The sequence below is a fragment of the Triticum aestivum genome, chromosome 5D (assembly GCF_018294505.1).
Source record: "Triticum aestivum cultivar Chinese Spring chromosome 5D, IWGSC CS RefSeq v2.1, whole genome shotgun sequence".
Lineage (NCBI taxonomy): Eukaryota > Viridiplantae > Streptophyta > Magnoliopsida > Poales > Poaceae > Triticum > Triticum aestivum.
In genome coordinates, this window is record NC_057808.1 from 464,337,695 (window position 1) to 464,353,137 (window position 15,443).

The following is a 15,443-nucleotide window of genomic DNA, read 5'->3' on the forward strand; positions in this document are numbered from 1 at the left end:
ATCAGATACGGAGCCAAAACCCTATTTCCACCGCCGCAACCTTCTGTACCCGTGAGATCCCATCTTGGGGCCTTTTCCGGCGCTCCGCCGGAGGAGGCATTGATCACGGAGGGCTTCTACATCAACACCATAGCCTCTCCGATGATGTGTGAGTAGTTTACCTCAGACCTTCGGGTCCATAGTTATTAGCTAGATGGCTTCTTTTCTCTCTTTGGATCTCAATACAAAGTTCTCCTCGATCTTCTTGGAGATCTATTCGATGTAATCTTCTTTTGCAGTGTGTTTGTCGAGATCCGATGAATTGTTGGTTTATGATCAAGATTATCTATGAACAATATCTGAATCTCCTCTGAATTTTTTTATGTATGATTGGTTATGTTTGCAAGTCTCTTTGAATTATCAGTTTGGTTTGGCCTACTAGATTGATCTTTCTTGCAATGGGAGAAGTGCTTAGCTTTGGGTTCAATCTTGCGGTGCTCGATCCCAGTGACAGAAAGGGAAACGACACGTATTGTATTGTTGCCATCGAGGATAAAAAGATGGGGTTTATATCATATTGCATGAGTTTATCCCTGTACATCATGTCATCTTACTTAAAGCATTACTCTGTTCTTATGAACTTAATACTCTAGATGCATGCTAGATAGCGGTCGATGTGTGGAGTAATAGTAGTAGATGCAGAATCGTTTCGGTCTACTTGTCACGGACATGATGCCTATATACATGATCATACCTAGATATTCTCATAACTATGCTCAATTCTATCAATTGCTCGACAGTAATTCGTTTACCCACCGTAATACTTATGCTATTTTGAGAGAAGCCACTAGTGAAACCTATGGCCCCCGGGTCTATCTTCCATCATATTAATCTCCCGACAACAAGCTATTTCTTCCGCCGTTTATTTTACCTTGCATCTTTGTTTACTCTTTATCATAAAAATACCAAAAATATTATCTTCTCATATCTATCAGATCTCACTCTCGTAAGTGACCGTGAAGTGATTGACAACCCCTTTATCGCATTGGTTGCGAGGTTCTTATTTGTTTGTGTAGGTGCGTGGGACTCGCGCGTGGTCTCCTACTGGATTGATACCTTGGTTCAAAAAAACTGAGGGAAATACTTACGCTACTTTACTGCATCACCCTTTCCTCTTCAAGGGAAAACCAACGCAGTGCTCAAGAGGTAGCAGCTACTAAGGATTAAACGATGGGGTCTATCTCTACATAGATAGATCTTGTCTACATCATGTCATCGTTCTTATTGCATTACTCCGTTTCTCCATGAACTTAATACACTAGATGCATGCTGGATAGCGGTCGATGTGTGGAGTAATAGTAGTAGATGCAGGCAGGAGTCGGTTTACTAATCTTGGACGTGATGCCTATATAATGATCATTGCCTGAATATCGTCATGATTATTTGAAGTTCTATCAATTGCCCAACAGTAATTTGTTCACCCATCGTTTGCTATTTTCTCGAGAGAAGCCACTAATGAAACCTACGCCCCCCGGATCTCTTTCTCATATTATTTGCCTTTGCGATCTACTTTTCGTTTGCCTTTTATTTTCAGATCTATTAAACCAAAAATGCAAAATACCTTGCTGCACTTTATTTTATTTGCGATCTATTTATTCAATCTATTACAACTTTCTCCCGTCCACGTGCCAATTTCTGGCGCCGTTACCCGAAAGGGATTGACAACCCCTTTAACACATCGGGTTGCGAGTATTTGTTATTTGTGTGCAGGGGCTGTTTACGTTGTGTTGCTTGGTTCTCCTACTGGTTCGATAACCTTGGTCTCATCACTGAGGGAAATACCTACCGTCGCTGTGCTGCATCATCCCTTCCTCTTTGGGGAAATACCGACGTAGCTTCTAGCAGACATCAGCAAGGTTGATGAATATGGCCTCCCCAATGATTTCCACCTCCGGCGGAGCACCAAAAAAGGCCTCCAAATGGGATCGCTACGGAACAGAGGCTTGCGACGGTGATAAAATTCTTTCGGGTTTGCTTCTGAGGGTTTCAAGAAATCACATAATTTACAGGCCAAGAATTAGGACAAATGGGTGCTCGTGGGTCCCACAAGCCTGCCCATGTGCGCCCCCTAGGACCGCGCCCCCCGGGCTTGTGGGAGCCTCGTGGGTCTTCTGGTCTCTCCCCGAAGTTTCCGGTGTTGCATATAGTTAAGAAAAAATCCTCATAAATTTTCATGACGTTGGACCTTCCCAGGTATGGATTTTCTGCGAAACCAAAAACATGAAAAAAAGGAACTGACACTGGGCACTAAATTAATAAGTTATTCCACAAAATAATATAAAATGGCATATAAAGCATAAAAATATGACAACCTAATAGCATTTAACAATCAAAATTATAGATACGTTTGAGACGTATCGGGCAGCGGTAGATGTCCATCTTGGGGAGGAGATTCAACATAGGGTGTTAGCTTCAGGAGAGGCAAAGAAACAAAGGTACTGCATTTCGATCCACTACAATTTTTTCATGGATTTTCAGTCAATTGAATGCTATACATGTTCAATATGGATTAACAACAACCATTTTTTAGTAAACTAAATGCTCATCATGTAAACTGTCCATGGCAATTAAGTTTGCATTTTTGCCATAGTAACATTTCACAAAGTCAAAATAACAAAATGCAAACTATGATGTGTCCCCATGGCATTTATATTTTGAATGTCTTCGTGATGAATTAAGATGAGTTTTTGCCATGGTAATTGGTTTCTATTCATCATGGCAATTTTACACCGTGTTTGCCATCATGGCAAACTTACACACATTTTGCCACTATTATCATTTTTAAGAAAAATGTTGTCCGAATCATGATTCTGGATCGTATGGGAGCTCCGACGCCAATCATATAATCTTAACTACTAGAATCGTGAAAACGTAGATTCTATTAACCAAAATCATAGTATCAGAGTGGTTAGTTTAGAATGCAAAGTCGTAAAATCGTACAATAGATCGTGATAGTGAAACCTTTTTTAGAATCATGGCAAATATTTTTTTTGTGCATCATAGCATGGCAATTAAGTTTGCACTCTTTCCATGTTAACAGTTTACAATGTAAAATAATAATAATAAATGCAAGTTATGGTGTGTTCCGTGGCAATTTATGTTTTGAATGTCTCCATGATGAATTAAGATGTGTTTTGCGATGGTAATTGGTTACTATTCATTGTGGCAATTTTACATCGTATTTGCCATCATGGTAAACTTACACACATCATTTTGCCACTATCATAATTTTTTAGAATCATGGCAAGTGTTTTTCGTGTGCATGATGGTATTTATTTTAGATAACATAGTTAATTCTCTTTACCACGAGCATTTTTTGTACATACTACGCAAATTATTTGAACATGGCATATGGAAAAAAAATCAAAGCATGGCAAATTAATAAAATATTTTCTAATGTTGACATGGCAAACTCTAGGATTTTTGTTCTCCGCTGATATAAAATTTTGAAAAGTTGTTTGTAAGGTCACATAGCAACTTCAGAACACTTTTTCCGTAAACATGGCAAATTTTGGAACATATTTTAATGCACGCATGGAAATTCTACAAATTTTATTCTACGTAAACGACAACTTTAAAAATTGTTCTTTATAGTCACATGGCAATTTCAAAACACTTTCTTTTCTAAACACATAAAAAAAGACTCCCTTGGCAACTATATGATTTTTGTTCTACACACATGAAAGTTTTTTCAACTTTTTTTCCTTATAGTCACATGGCAATTTCAATTTTTTTTCCAAAACATTGCAAATTTATAAATTTATTAATGCTCACAATGCTACTCAAATGAAAATTTCAAAAAAGTTGTTAGTGGCACATTTTCTAAATTAATGGGCCGCTAGTAGGCCCCAATTGTTTTGATTTTTGCAAGCGCAATCAAATTTTTTCCACGATATTTTTGCAACATGAAAAATTTAGTTTACGGGCCATGGCAAATATACTTTATGAACCATGGAAAAGTTACTTTTTGAACCATCGCATATTTCTTTCATTTGGACCATGGCAATTTTATGGAACAATACATGGTACATTGTTTTTGGTTTTCTATCATGACATATTTACATAGTTGGCCATGGCAAATTTATTTATGGTACCATGGCAAATTCATTATTTGCACCATCGTTAATTTTTGGGAACATGACACATTTGTTGAAACAAACCATTCTAAGTTCTTTCTTGTAAACCAGGGGAAAAAATATTGAACATCGCATGGCAATTTTATTTCACGGGAATATTTTCATAAAAATAATTTATTTTTTCCATCATATTTTTACGAAACAATTGCAACTTAGGTTCAAACATAATTGCTAAGTTTTAATTGTATGTGTTTAAGGTATGACATTTTTAGTTTCTCATGCATGGCTATACTTTCATGTATGCCATTTTAGGTAAGGCAAACATATGTTCAAAAATAGCCCGCACTATCATGGCAAACTTACACCGCTTTTGTGTTTTTTTTTTGCTCTACATCATGGCAATTTTTCTATAAGTTTTCCTCTCTACATTGGCCATGGCAATTTTACTATGCATGATTTTTTGGCAATGTAGTAGATGTTGACAAAAAAAATTGTATACAACATGGAATAAATTTGTGTACACATAGGACCATTTCGATTAGTGAGAAGCTCAGTTCATGGGTCATGACGATAGATCATATCGTGTACCAGTGCACTGTTCTTTAGAGATATATGTTCAGTGAACAAGAATGTAGTGAGGGGTGCTACTTTAGTGTTATTCCTAGACTGATGAAGTGAAGACTTTATGCCTCGCTAATAGTGGACCAACTAAGAATGTTTGTTTCTCTTTTCTGTAGATATCTCAATATTCCTTGAAAGCCTTATGAATGGTGGCGAGGATGTGGAAGAACTAGTCATATAGTCCTTTAAGCTTCATTCCTTTTATCGGTTAGCAAGGAGTTTGAAGTTTGAGTACTTTCATTCAGCTTTCGTTCCTGTGGAATGAAGTTGGTTCAGAGGTCTCAAGTAGATCTTCTCAGACAGCGAGTAATATCTCTACTATACTTTCCTTCCACTTTATGTTGAGCAAGTTCACCTGTTAGCTTTCCCGCCAAAGGACAGCAAGCCAGTAATGTGAATCATCATAGTTTCTGTTTTCAGACAAGTACAGCGTCCACCTTTATCACATTACTCCCTCCGTAAACTAATATAAAAGCGTTTAGAATACTAAAATAGTGATCTAAACGCTCTTATATTAGTTTACAGAGGGAGTAGAAAATAGCTGATCTTAAGAGATCTTAAATAAGGGACATACTTTTGCGTATTTCCAAATGGAGCAGAATAGTCATGACAATAGTTACTGTACGTGTCATTGTGATTTTCTGTTTTGTACATTAAATAGTTTTGGACAATTTTTTTTACCTTTTAATTTTTTCTGTGCAAAACGGGATTGTGTTAGGTCAGTAGGCCTAGCAAAAGACCTGTCCGACATGGGATTCACGCTGTGAGGGGCTTTATATCGAACGAAGACGTTCGTGCGGAAAGATCGTCAAGTGAACCTTTCGTTGGCTGCAGGGCTGCTATACATTCCAGGGCTGCCATACATCGAACATCAGATCGATATTTAAGTGCATTCTATCGTTCTTGTTTTTATGAAAAACAAATAATCTGTATTTTCGAACCGGACCGCAGCTTTTCATGTTAGAATACTTTGTTTCACATACATAACATTTCTCATTTTTTTAAACTATTATTTGTTTCAAAACTCTATTATGTAAAATAGGCATGTATTTTAAATGGTGCAAATTGCATATTTATATTTATTAAACGCCCTAGACGTTGCAACTTACAACATGGTTAGTTGAGTCAGTCTTATTTGTGAGAGTTACTTAGCGGGCAACAGGAGAAAGTACTATACCATACTTCTAAAAAATGCCTTAAAATTCAAAAAAAAGAGTAACATATATTATTGTGTACCAAATACAGAAAAAAAAAAGTGCGGCTTGATGTGCAGAATCAGGTCCGCTTAGGGCATGGCCAACGGAGGCATCGGTTGGTGCTGCCCCATGCCCTCCAGAGACGGTGAGGCGGTAACTTCATCCGGTATCTGCCCAATCTACTGGTCCCAAGCTATCATCTTTGGTGGGTTCCATTTTCATCTCTCTCTTCCAACTTTTTACTCCTTTATTTCCAAGACTAGAAGAGGAGAAGCAGCAGATCTCTCTCCCTACCGCTTTTTGCATCTCTTTTCTGTTTTTTGGACGAGGAGGCTGGCTCTTCTGCAGGATGTAGCTTTAGTCTACCAGCAGCACGTTGCGTCAATCTGGGACCATCCGAACCTAGGTGGCACTTGAGGCACCCGTCCACCGTGTAGCGCTGTACAAGCCCTTACAAGTTAGTGCCATGAGGTGGATCACGCTCTTGTCTGAGTATGTTACGTCTTCCCCCTCAACTGGCGAAGAGGAATCCTACCCTCTCGTCCAGTCCAGGCATGAAACGACGCCACACCGTCAGCGTGGGAGCTAGGAACGGTGTTGACCTTGACACCGAGCATGATCACCTCGCCATGACAATCACTCCTCACTGGTTATACACTGCGCTGCCCCACAGAAGACCATACGGTAAGCGTGAGGAGGTTCAGGGCACGGTGGCTCATGTCGCTGTTCCAGAGCACTTGGGTCTTTCCGACGTACTAGTCTGTTGCCGTGGTATCAGCAATGGTACAACGAAACAGTGGCCTAGACGTTAACGCGGCCCCCGGAGAGAGAGGGGTGGGTGAAAGCTCGCCAAATCCAACCTACCCGCCACTGCATCCATCCAAACAAAGTAGACGCAGCGTGACACCTCCGGAGTCCCGACAGCAACGCGGACCCAGTAGAATCGAGCGGGAGAGGGGTGGGTGAAAGGGAGGATGAACGGGGCAGCGGCGCAGTCTGAACGAGAACCGCCGGTGTGGTGCGCGCATGGGGAAAATCAAACCCGCTGACGATGACAAGCCAGCCTTTCCTTTTCATTCCAGACTTTCTTCCCGTACGACCATGAAAACGCCGAGCGAGCTCCACTAGCTTCGTGTAACTTCTGCTGCAATCTACTCTCTCCATTCCAAAATAGATGACCCAACTTTATACTAACTTTGTAAAGTTAGTAGTATAAAGTTGAATCATCTATTTTAAAACGGAGGGAGTATCTACTAGCACTCGCTTTGCCTTTGCCCCTTCCATGGCCTCGTCGGTCGGGAACGAACCAGGATGGATGGATCGATCTACGTCCAACTTGGAGTACTTAATCCGGTAAAGCCTCGGAGCATTATTCCACCACGCCAGGCAAAAGGCGCTGGCCCCTTTCTGTTTCGGGCAACTTGCGCATGCAGGCCGCGGGGCCCCGACAACATGTCAGGTACTACAACTAGCAATAGAAAATGAACAAAGCAGACCAGCCCCCAACGCCCATGGGGGCATGGAGGCAGCACTACCGCTACCACCACCACCACTACGCCTACGGTCTACCCCACGACGTTCGACGTTCTCCAGCGGAAACTTCTTGTTCTAGAACCTTCTTATCTTCTTTCGCTCACTGCTGGGGTTGTCACTTGTCAGGCTGCGGCCCTACGTTGTTCTCCAAGCGGCAGCAGATATTTCTCGCTCTAGAACCTTCTGTCTTCTGTTCTTCCTTCACTGGTGGCTGTGGGGCCGGTTCGGGCTGAGGTGGTAGAGGCTCTGCACCAGCTCGTCCACCTCATCGTCCACGTCGTCGTCCACCTCGGCGCCGCTCGCCTCCCCGCCGCCCCCGCCAGCCTCCCGATGCCTCTCCTCCAGGCCCAGGCTCAGCAGCTCCTTCCAGAAGCTCTCCGTGTCCTCGCCGTCCGCGCGCCTGCCGTCACTGCCGTCGGCGAGACCAGGGCCGTAGCCTCGCGCCGCGGCGCTGTAGCTTGCGGCGCTGCTGGTCTCGCCGTTGCGGGGGAGGAGGTACTCGATGGGGCGGCCGCGCTTCTTGGAGAGGAGCGCCTCCGCGAGCTCCTTCCGCCGGCTCTGGTCCTGCCGCTGCACCAGCATCTGGAGGAAGCTGGGGCTCTTCATGGCGCGCGCCAGGAACACCGTCATCTGCTGCTGCTTCTGCTCCGTGGCGGCGAGGCGCGCCTCCATCTCCTGCATCTGCGCTCGCGTCGCCTGCTGCTCCTGCCGCAGCTTCACCACCTCCGCGATCAGGGTGCCCTTGTCGCGCTGCAGCCGCTGCACCTCGCCCTCGGGCCCGAAATGCCCCACCTCCAGGCACGCCCCCTGCTGGCCCTGCTGCTGCTGCTGCAGCAGCGCCGGCGTGCCAGACGGCGACGACTGAGGCCGCCGGCGCCTGATCGTCTTCAGCAGCTCCTTCTGGCCCCGCAGGAACCCCTCCGCCGCGAACTCCCACCTGTCCGGATCAACCTTCCTGAACCCCTGCGATGCAACACAAACAACCCAATCGGGTTGAGTTTTTCTGGAACAATACCAATTAGGTTCCGTTCGAGCTACATTGCATCACATTTTGCCAATCAATCGCCATGGATAGATGGATGGATGGACACTGGTACGGCAAGAACAATGCGTGCACTGATCGGCAGAAACTTACATAGGTGTTGAGCTGGCGGACGAAGCTGGAGAAGTTGCAGTGCTTGAAGTAGCGGGGGAGGAGCACCATGGAGAAGGCGTGGGCGTCCCACACCACGAAGCTGTTCCCGGCGACGCCCCACGACACGATGGTGTCCGTGCTGTGGTCGTCCACCACCTCGTACGTCTTGTTCAGGAAGGGCGTGGGGCCCGCCTCGCCGAGGCCGTCCATCGGCCGCGGCAGCTCTGCCAAGGCGCCGCCGCCGGCCCAGGAAGATTGGGAAGAGCCCCAGGAAGACGGGGATGAGCCCCAGGAAGACGGCGAGTAGCCATCCGCTGCAGCTCCGGCGAAGTCGAATTCCTCCTCTTTCACAATGCCGTGAAAGGGATCCATGATCAAACGACCAAACAAACTCTAGAGAAAAATTGGACAGAGGGGATTACTGAGCACCGGTAATCGATCGGACCAAGGAAAACGAGGTCCAGAAAGAATCAAGAACCGGCCAAAATTAACCGAAGGCGATCTTTGCTAGAAAAAAAATGTCGCCCCCCAGACTCCAAAGAAGCAAACCCGAAAGTTTCTGAATCAGAATACCAAAAACAAAATTCAGAACCACAAGACTAGCAATCAATTACGGGCTACCCAAAGGTCGTTGCAAAATAAAGGGGAAAAGAATCTGTAGTAGTCAAAGTTTGAGCAATCGTCTGAACTAACAATGCTGATTGACCAATTCAGGGGATCTCCGCTTCTCCTAAAATGGCAGAGCTCCCCATTGACGCCCAGAAGCAGCTGCAAGAGGAGGGTTGGAGGAGGCCAAATGTAAAATCGGAGAGTACAAGAAGAGAGAAGCAACAAGGACGGAGAGAGAAGAAGCAGAGCAGACCAGACCAGACCGCAGACGGAGAAGAAGGGAGAGGAAAGTACAGTACTATCCCTCTAGGCTTCGTACTTGAGGCGCTTGAGCGAGCTCGTCAGAAGAGGCGCACGGTCACCGCCCATTTATACAGCCCGTACCAACCCCACCCGGGCTTCCAATTCCGAAAGATCGAGACGGTTCTGGAAGGATTGGAACCATCCGAGGGGCTTATCCTGTGACGTGGCGGGGGAGCGTTCTGGAAGGCCCGGAGGGGGGCGATGGTTCTGGAAGGGTCGAACAAGTAGCCGCTTATCTTATTGCAGGTTGCCGGCGTCGCTTTGCGCCAGCCGGGCGGGACCGGGCGGCCATTGACCGCCGCCTCCGCGCGGAAAGCGCGCCAAGTTGGCTGGCCGCGTGGCGAGCCCTCGTGATGCGATGCGTCTACAGTGGCCGTGGTCGACCGGGATATTTCCCCCCGGGGAGGTCGGCGGCCTCGCTGTCGACGCCCCGGGTGAGGAGGGCGTACGCACGCGCTTTCTTTTTCGCCTGCGAGGTCAGTTGTTTATGCGGCACGGTGAGCTTTTGCAGCGGGGAAAGCTTACGCGGCGTGCCTTGTCTGTTGCGGTTGCACGGGAGAGGACGAGGCATGGGGATTTTTCTATCGAGGTCGCCTGGAAGGGGGCTCTGGGCCAGCTCCGAGCCATCACAATCGGCCCAGAACTTCCTAGTACGAGAGAGCAGTGCCATTGTGATTCAGCCCGTTGTAGGAGGAGAGGATCCGGCCTGTACGGCCTTTTCCGTTTACCTGCGGACGCCACGAACGAGCGAGCGAGGTCTGGCGCGCTTGCCGCAAGACCGCGGCAGAGAGGCCACGAACTGGGCGGGCTCGCTAGGCCTTCTAGCGCGCGCGCGCGCCGGGCAGCGTTACGCTTGCTCTCGGGCTCGTCGTGCGCGCGGCGCGGCTGCCGTCTCCACCTCGGCGCTCCGGCCACCGGCGCCGGTGCGGGCCGAGGCGACCTACTGGCCACACCCTGGCCGCGTCTGGACGTGCGGCGCCACCGTGTGGGCTGCCAGCGTGCGCCCCGGTGCGCAATGCTCACCATCGGCACACCACGGCAACCGGCCTTCAACCCTCCGCTCACACTCGTGGTTGCGGACGGTGGGGAAAATGAACACACGGCTACCTCACACCCAGAAGCTCGACCTCGTCCCCCCACATTTCTCCTCTCGTCGCCATATATAGATAGAGGGACGGACAGCCGCTTAAACGGTGCGGTGGGCGCCGCGCGCTGGCCATTGGACACCTGTGTGGTGCAAATCGCTTGCAGCGGAGATATTTTCGCCGGAGTGGAAAAGGAAACCGAGCATTTCTCTCGACTTTTCTTTATCGAGAAGGCCCAAACGAAGGCCCATGACTTCACGAGAAACCGGCTCGTGACTTGAAAAAAACGACAATGTTAAAATCTGACGTCAGATTAAAATCAAACTTTTTATTATGGCAAATTGTAGTAAAGCGGCATGACAATTGTCATGACGTGATAATATAATTCTTAAAAATTTGACGTCAGATTTTAGAAAAATCCTAAAAAAACACCTTATGAGTTAAATGCACAATTGATACACTAAGGGTATCTCTAACAGATCCCCTAAAGCTCAAACTTGGAGTAAAAGTAATATTTAGGGCAGCAAACTAGCAGATCCCCTAAACCCAAAACTTTAGTAAATCTGAGTTTTTGACTCCCCTCACTCAAACTTGCCCTCATTCTCTCCAACAGATTGAACAAGTGTTACAATGTCAGTCTTCTGCCTTCCCATGCACCTACCTGGGATTACCCCTATCTGCACACAAGATTACCCACGGACTGCTAATTCCTGTTATTCACAAAGTAGACAAACGTTTGTCAGGTTGGTTGGCCTATCATGGGGGGACGGCTCACTTTGATTAATGCCGTTCTAGCGACGATACCCAGCTACTTCATGGGCTGCTTACTATGGCCAAAACAGTCTATACAACAGCTTGAGCAGATCATAAGGGGTTTCTTATGGCAAGGAAAGAACCAAGCAAAGGGAGGACAGTGTCTTGTGGCATGGGACTATGTGACTATGCCGCAATAGAACGGAGGATTGGGAGTACGGGATCTCGGAGCACACAACAGGGCAATGATATGCAAAGCAATGACGAAGATACTACAATCCAGCAACGTACCGTGCTACCAGTGGTTCGCGTCAACATATTGTCGTACAGAACTGCCACTTACAGTACATAATGCAGATACCGCCATATGGCGATGCTTCAAATCCTCTCCGGAGCTAGTTATTCAGTCAACCAGGTGTGAGCTCGGAGATGGCAAGACGGTGTCTTTCTGGTTTGACCATTGGATGGAAAATGGCCGACTTTCTCAGTCCTTTCCGACCCTTTTTACATTCTCCAAAGCCAGGTACTGCACTGTCGCTTCACAGTACGTCAACGGCCACTGGATGATACAATTACATCCCAATATGTCCTACATCGCGTCGCGGGAGCTGGACACACTGATTGATCTCCTGGTTAGCATCTCCCCAACCCCTAATACGCCGGACATTAGGAAGCCAGTGGCACTGGATAACAAGCTATCAACAGCCTATTTTTATAGGCTACTCACCTTCAGAGGCATAGATTGCCCCTCGGCTCCTTATATCTGGGATCGAATTATACCCAAACGACACCGTGTCTTTCTATGGTTGGCCATCAGGGACAGGCATAATACTAGGGATAACATGGTGAGGAAGCAATGGACAAGGATTGTAAAACACAACGGATGCGATATGTGTCCAGCAGCCGAGACCATGCACCACATTCTGCTCAGATGCAAACTCACACAAGTTGTTTGGGCCAAGGCTGGCCTCCTGGATTCGGCTACATCTGCTGAAACTGCTGCAGTTTTCATGGCCTCTGAGGTAGCAAGGGAAACATATGGAGCGCTTTGGCATGTTCTCTTTGCTGCAAGTGCAGTGGCGCTTTGGGATGCCAGGAATGCACGAGCCTTTCATAGCGTTTGTTGGACAACTGCAAAGGTTCTCACTGAGATTGCTCAACTACTTATGCTATGGAAGCTGAGAGCACCAGAAGGAAATGCAAGGGAGGTGATAAACTCTTGGGCTAATGTAATGCTGCAACAGTAGATATAGCTTAGACCACTAGCCCCTGTCTCTTCTTCCTCCTTCTTTTGCTTTCCTCTTCAGGCTTGGCGATGGCCTGCTGCACACTCTGTGCAGCGCTTACACCGCCTTCATGTAAAATGACTCCGGTCTATCGGGCTACGGCCTGTTTTGAATGCCTAAGGTAGAACAAGATCTACCTTTTCTTTCAAAAAAAAATTCTCTCTCACTCAAATTTAGTCCAGTTGTAGGCGTTTGGACTAAAAATATGGAGTTGCGTGCCTCCAGACCGACCACGCCGCCACCGCTAAAACTAGTGACGTCAGTCGTTTGCCGCCCGGTGACCTGGAAAATGAAACCCCCATCACCTCCTGCACCTCCGGCAACTCTCGCTAGCACTGGAATCCGGCCAAAAACGACGAATTCAACGAAGAGCATCTCGTCGGGGGCCCACGAAGGCAAGGTCGTCATCGTTGTCTCTCCTCTGCCTCACTGTCGCCCAGAGCTCCTCCACCTCCTTCCTTAGCTCCTCGTTCTCTCTATTCACCTTCTCCTCGTCACCCGTGCAATCTCGGCCGCCGGCTTCCCCGCCCGCCTCTCCATCGTGACCTTGCCCGCGGGGCGAGGGCTTGAGGGCCCGTGAGTAGGAGATGGCACTCGCTGCGCTGACCTCGACGATCATGCTGATGGTCGGGGCATCATGCGCGGAGGGGCATTCGCCAGCACCGTAGATGAGAATGAGCGAGACGGAGAGCAGAGATGAGCCCGCAATATGGTTCGACGCGGAGCATAGGCGGAAGTATGCGATCACAAGAACGATCGTGGCGAGGGACATGCAGAGGTCGGCCGTGTGCACAGCGATGAGCAAGGCGACGGAGAGCTTCGCGCAGAGCAGCGGCCCATGCTGTTCCGGAGCTTCAGCCAGGCCTTCATGGCGCCATGGCTGAGCGTCACATGGTGTGCTACGCCGGTTGGTCAGTTTTCTTGCCAGTCTATGTTACACGCGGCGCTGTTATTTCGCGGTTGTAGCCCATGATGTGCTTGTGATTGTGTGCATCACTCCCACATCTTCAGCGATTCTCGTCGGCGTCGTGCTTAGGTGCATGCTCCGGTGTGAAAGAACATGTGGTGCCCCCATGTTTGATTTTGGTAATTGATGACATTCTCTATGGACTAATGGTTGCCTTGAGTTACATTTGTAGGATTTGTCCATTGGCTTGTCTTGAAGTCCATTTGTTGGTTTCAAGGAGTTTATGAGACGACCAAGTTGCTATTCAAGGAATTGTCCAAAGATGGACATGTAGAAGACAAGATACAAGGTTGATCAAGAGTAAGTCAAAGAGTGAATCAAGTTGTCAACACAAAAAGCATACAAGATGTACCGTGAGGGATCAAGTGATCCCATGGTATGGTAAGCATTGTCCATTACGCTTTGTGTACTAACCCATAGTCTACATGAGAGTTCTATGTGGGGTTAGGTATGTTTCCATGTGCTTGCGTCAAGAGAAAGATCTCATACCACCCATGGAGGATGACATCAAGTGGTGATCGTCATCAAGATTGCAATGTGCAAGTTCAAGTGGACCATCACAAAGAGATCATACTTGAATCTTGTCATTCATTGTGCTGATAATGGACTTCTGAAGATGTGCCGAAGAGTGGCTCACCCATAGTGGAGTATGGGGGAGCAATCTACTAGTCTTCATCAAGCCGACACAATCAAGAAAGGTGGTCCAACTTGAGGAAGTCAAGATCGTTATCATCTAGCTCAAGTGGACTTTGTGCAAGGCAAAGGTTTTCCCTTGATAGGTTTTGTATTTTACCGGTCTCATGGTGGTAGTTGGGAGATCGGGTTATAGGATCGATTATCGTACTATCAAGGGCGGCTCTTAGTTGGTAGGTTGATCATATCGTTCATAGAGAGCTCAAACCATTGCATCCTTGTATCATCTTTCTTGGTTCTTGTTTGGTGTTTCTCCTTGTGAGATTTGGAGCTTATGGTCATCTTCATGACAAGCTCTAGTACATCGAAAACAGAGTTCAGATGCATCTTCTATGATGTTTTCGATGTTGGGGTTTTTGCCGGTTCTTCATTCATAGAGGTTTCACATCTCTATATCATTGGCATTTTTCTACTGCCTCTTCTCACTTTAACCAGTAGCTATTTGGATAGTACTCGTCGTCATCTATCCAACAAGCTTGAGTTTGCTCATTTCGGTGCTCATATGCAGAAGGTACAACAGTTCTGGTTTTCTTGCTACTTCTGCTTTGCTTCGGCAGTTTTTCGCTTGAGCGGTAGTACCTCTCACCCAAGTGGTAGTGCCGCTTAGGCGGTACTTCCGCTGACCAGTACCACTTCCACTTCTGCTTATTTTTATGCTTCTGTTGCCCAATCTGCTTGAGCGGTAGTAGAGCGGTAATAGAGAGCGGTAGTACCTCTCTAAGCGGTAGTACTGCTCCCCCAAGCGATACTACCTCTCAAGCGGTCCTACCTCTCCCCCGAGCGGTGCTACCTCTCTGGCAGAACTACCTTTTGTGTTTTTCTATCTCGTTGGGCTGTTTTGACCGTGCTAAGCGATAGTACCGCTCCCTTGAGCGGTAGTGCCGCTTGAGCACGACTTGTGGGCATAACAGTTGGATTCGGGGGGCCTATTTGAGGGGGCCTTCTTCCCAAATGGTCCCTATCCTTTGAGCTTGTGTTCTTCCCCCATTGACCTTCTTCGAGCTTGCTATCTCTCAATCCCTCCAATGATTCTTGCTAGTTCTTGAGGAAAAAGAGAGAGGAGATCTAGATCCACATTTCCACCAATCACTTTCTCCTCTACGTGAGGGGAACCCCTTGGATCTAGGTCTTGGAGTTCTTCGTGTTC

General features: G+C 47.1%; 1 protein-coding gene across 5 annotated transcripts; it reads right to left on the reverse strand.

The window, feature by feature from the left end:
* Nucleotides 1-7,277: 7,277 nt before the first annotated feature.
* On the reverse strand, nucleotides 7,278-10,654 carry LOC123122798 (heat stress transcription factor A-2a). Of its 5 annotated transcripts, XM_044543139.1 has the most exons (4): nucleotides 9,463-10,654; nucleotides 9,294-9,368; nucleotides 8,601-8,993; nucleotides 7,278-8,428 (listed from the first exon to the last, which is right to left on the reverse strand). In XM_044543139.1, the coding sequence occupies exons 3-4, from the start codon at nucleotides 8,970-8,972 to the stop codon at nucleotides 7,667-7,669; spliced, it is 1,134 nt and encodes a 377-aa protein (XP_044399074.1). In that variant the 5' UTR covers nucleotides 8,973-8,993; nucleotides 9,294-9,368; nucleotides 9,463-10,654; the 3' UTR covers nucleotides 7,278-7,666. The 5 variants fall into 5 exon arrangements, with proteins under 5 accessions (XP_044399074.1, XP_044399076.1, XP_044399072.1 ...); XM_044543141.1 differs by lacking the exon at nucleotides 9,294-9,368 and having other exon boundaries at nucleotides 10,241-10,654; XM_044543137.1 differs by having other exon boundaries at nucleotides 8,601-9,368.
* Nucleotides 10,655-15,443: the final 4,789 nt, after the last annotated feature.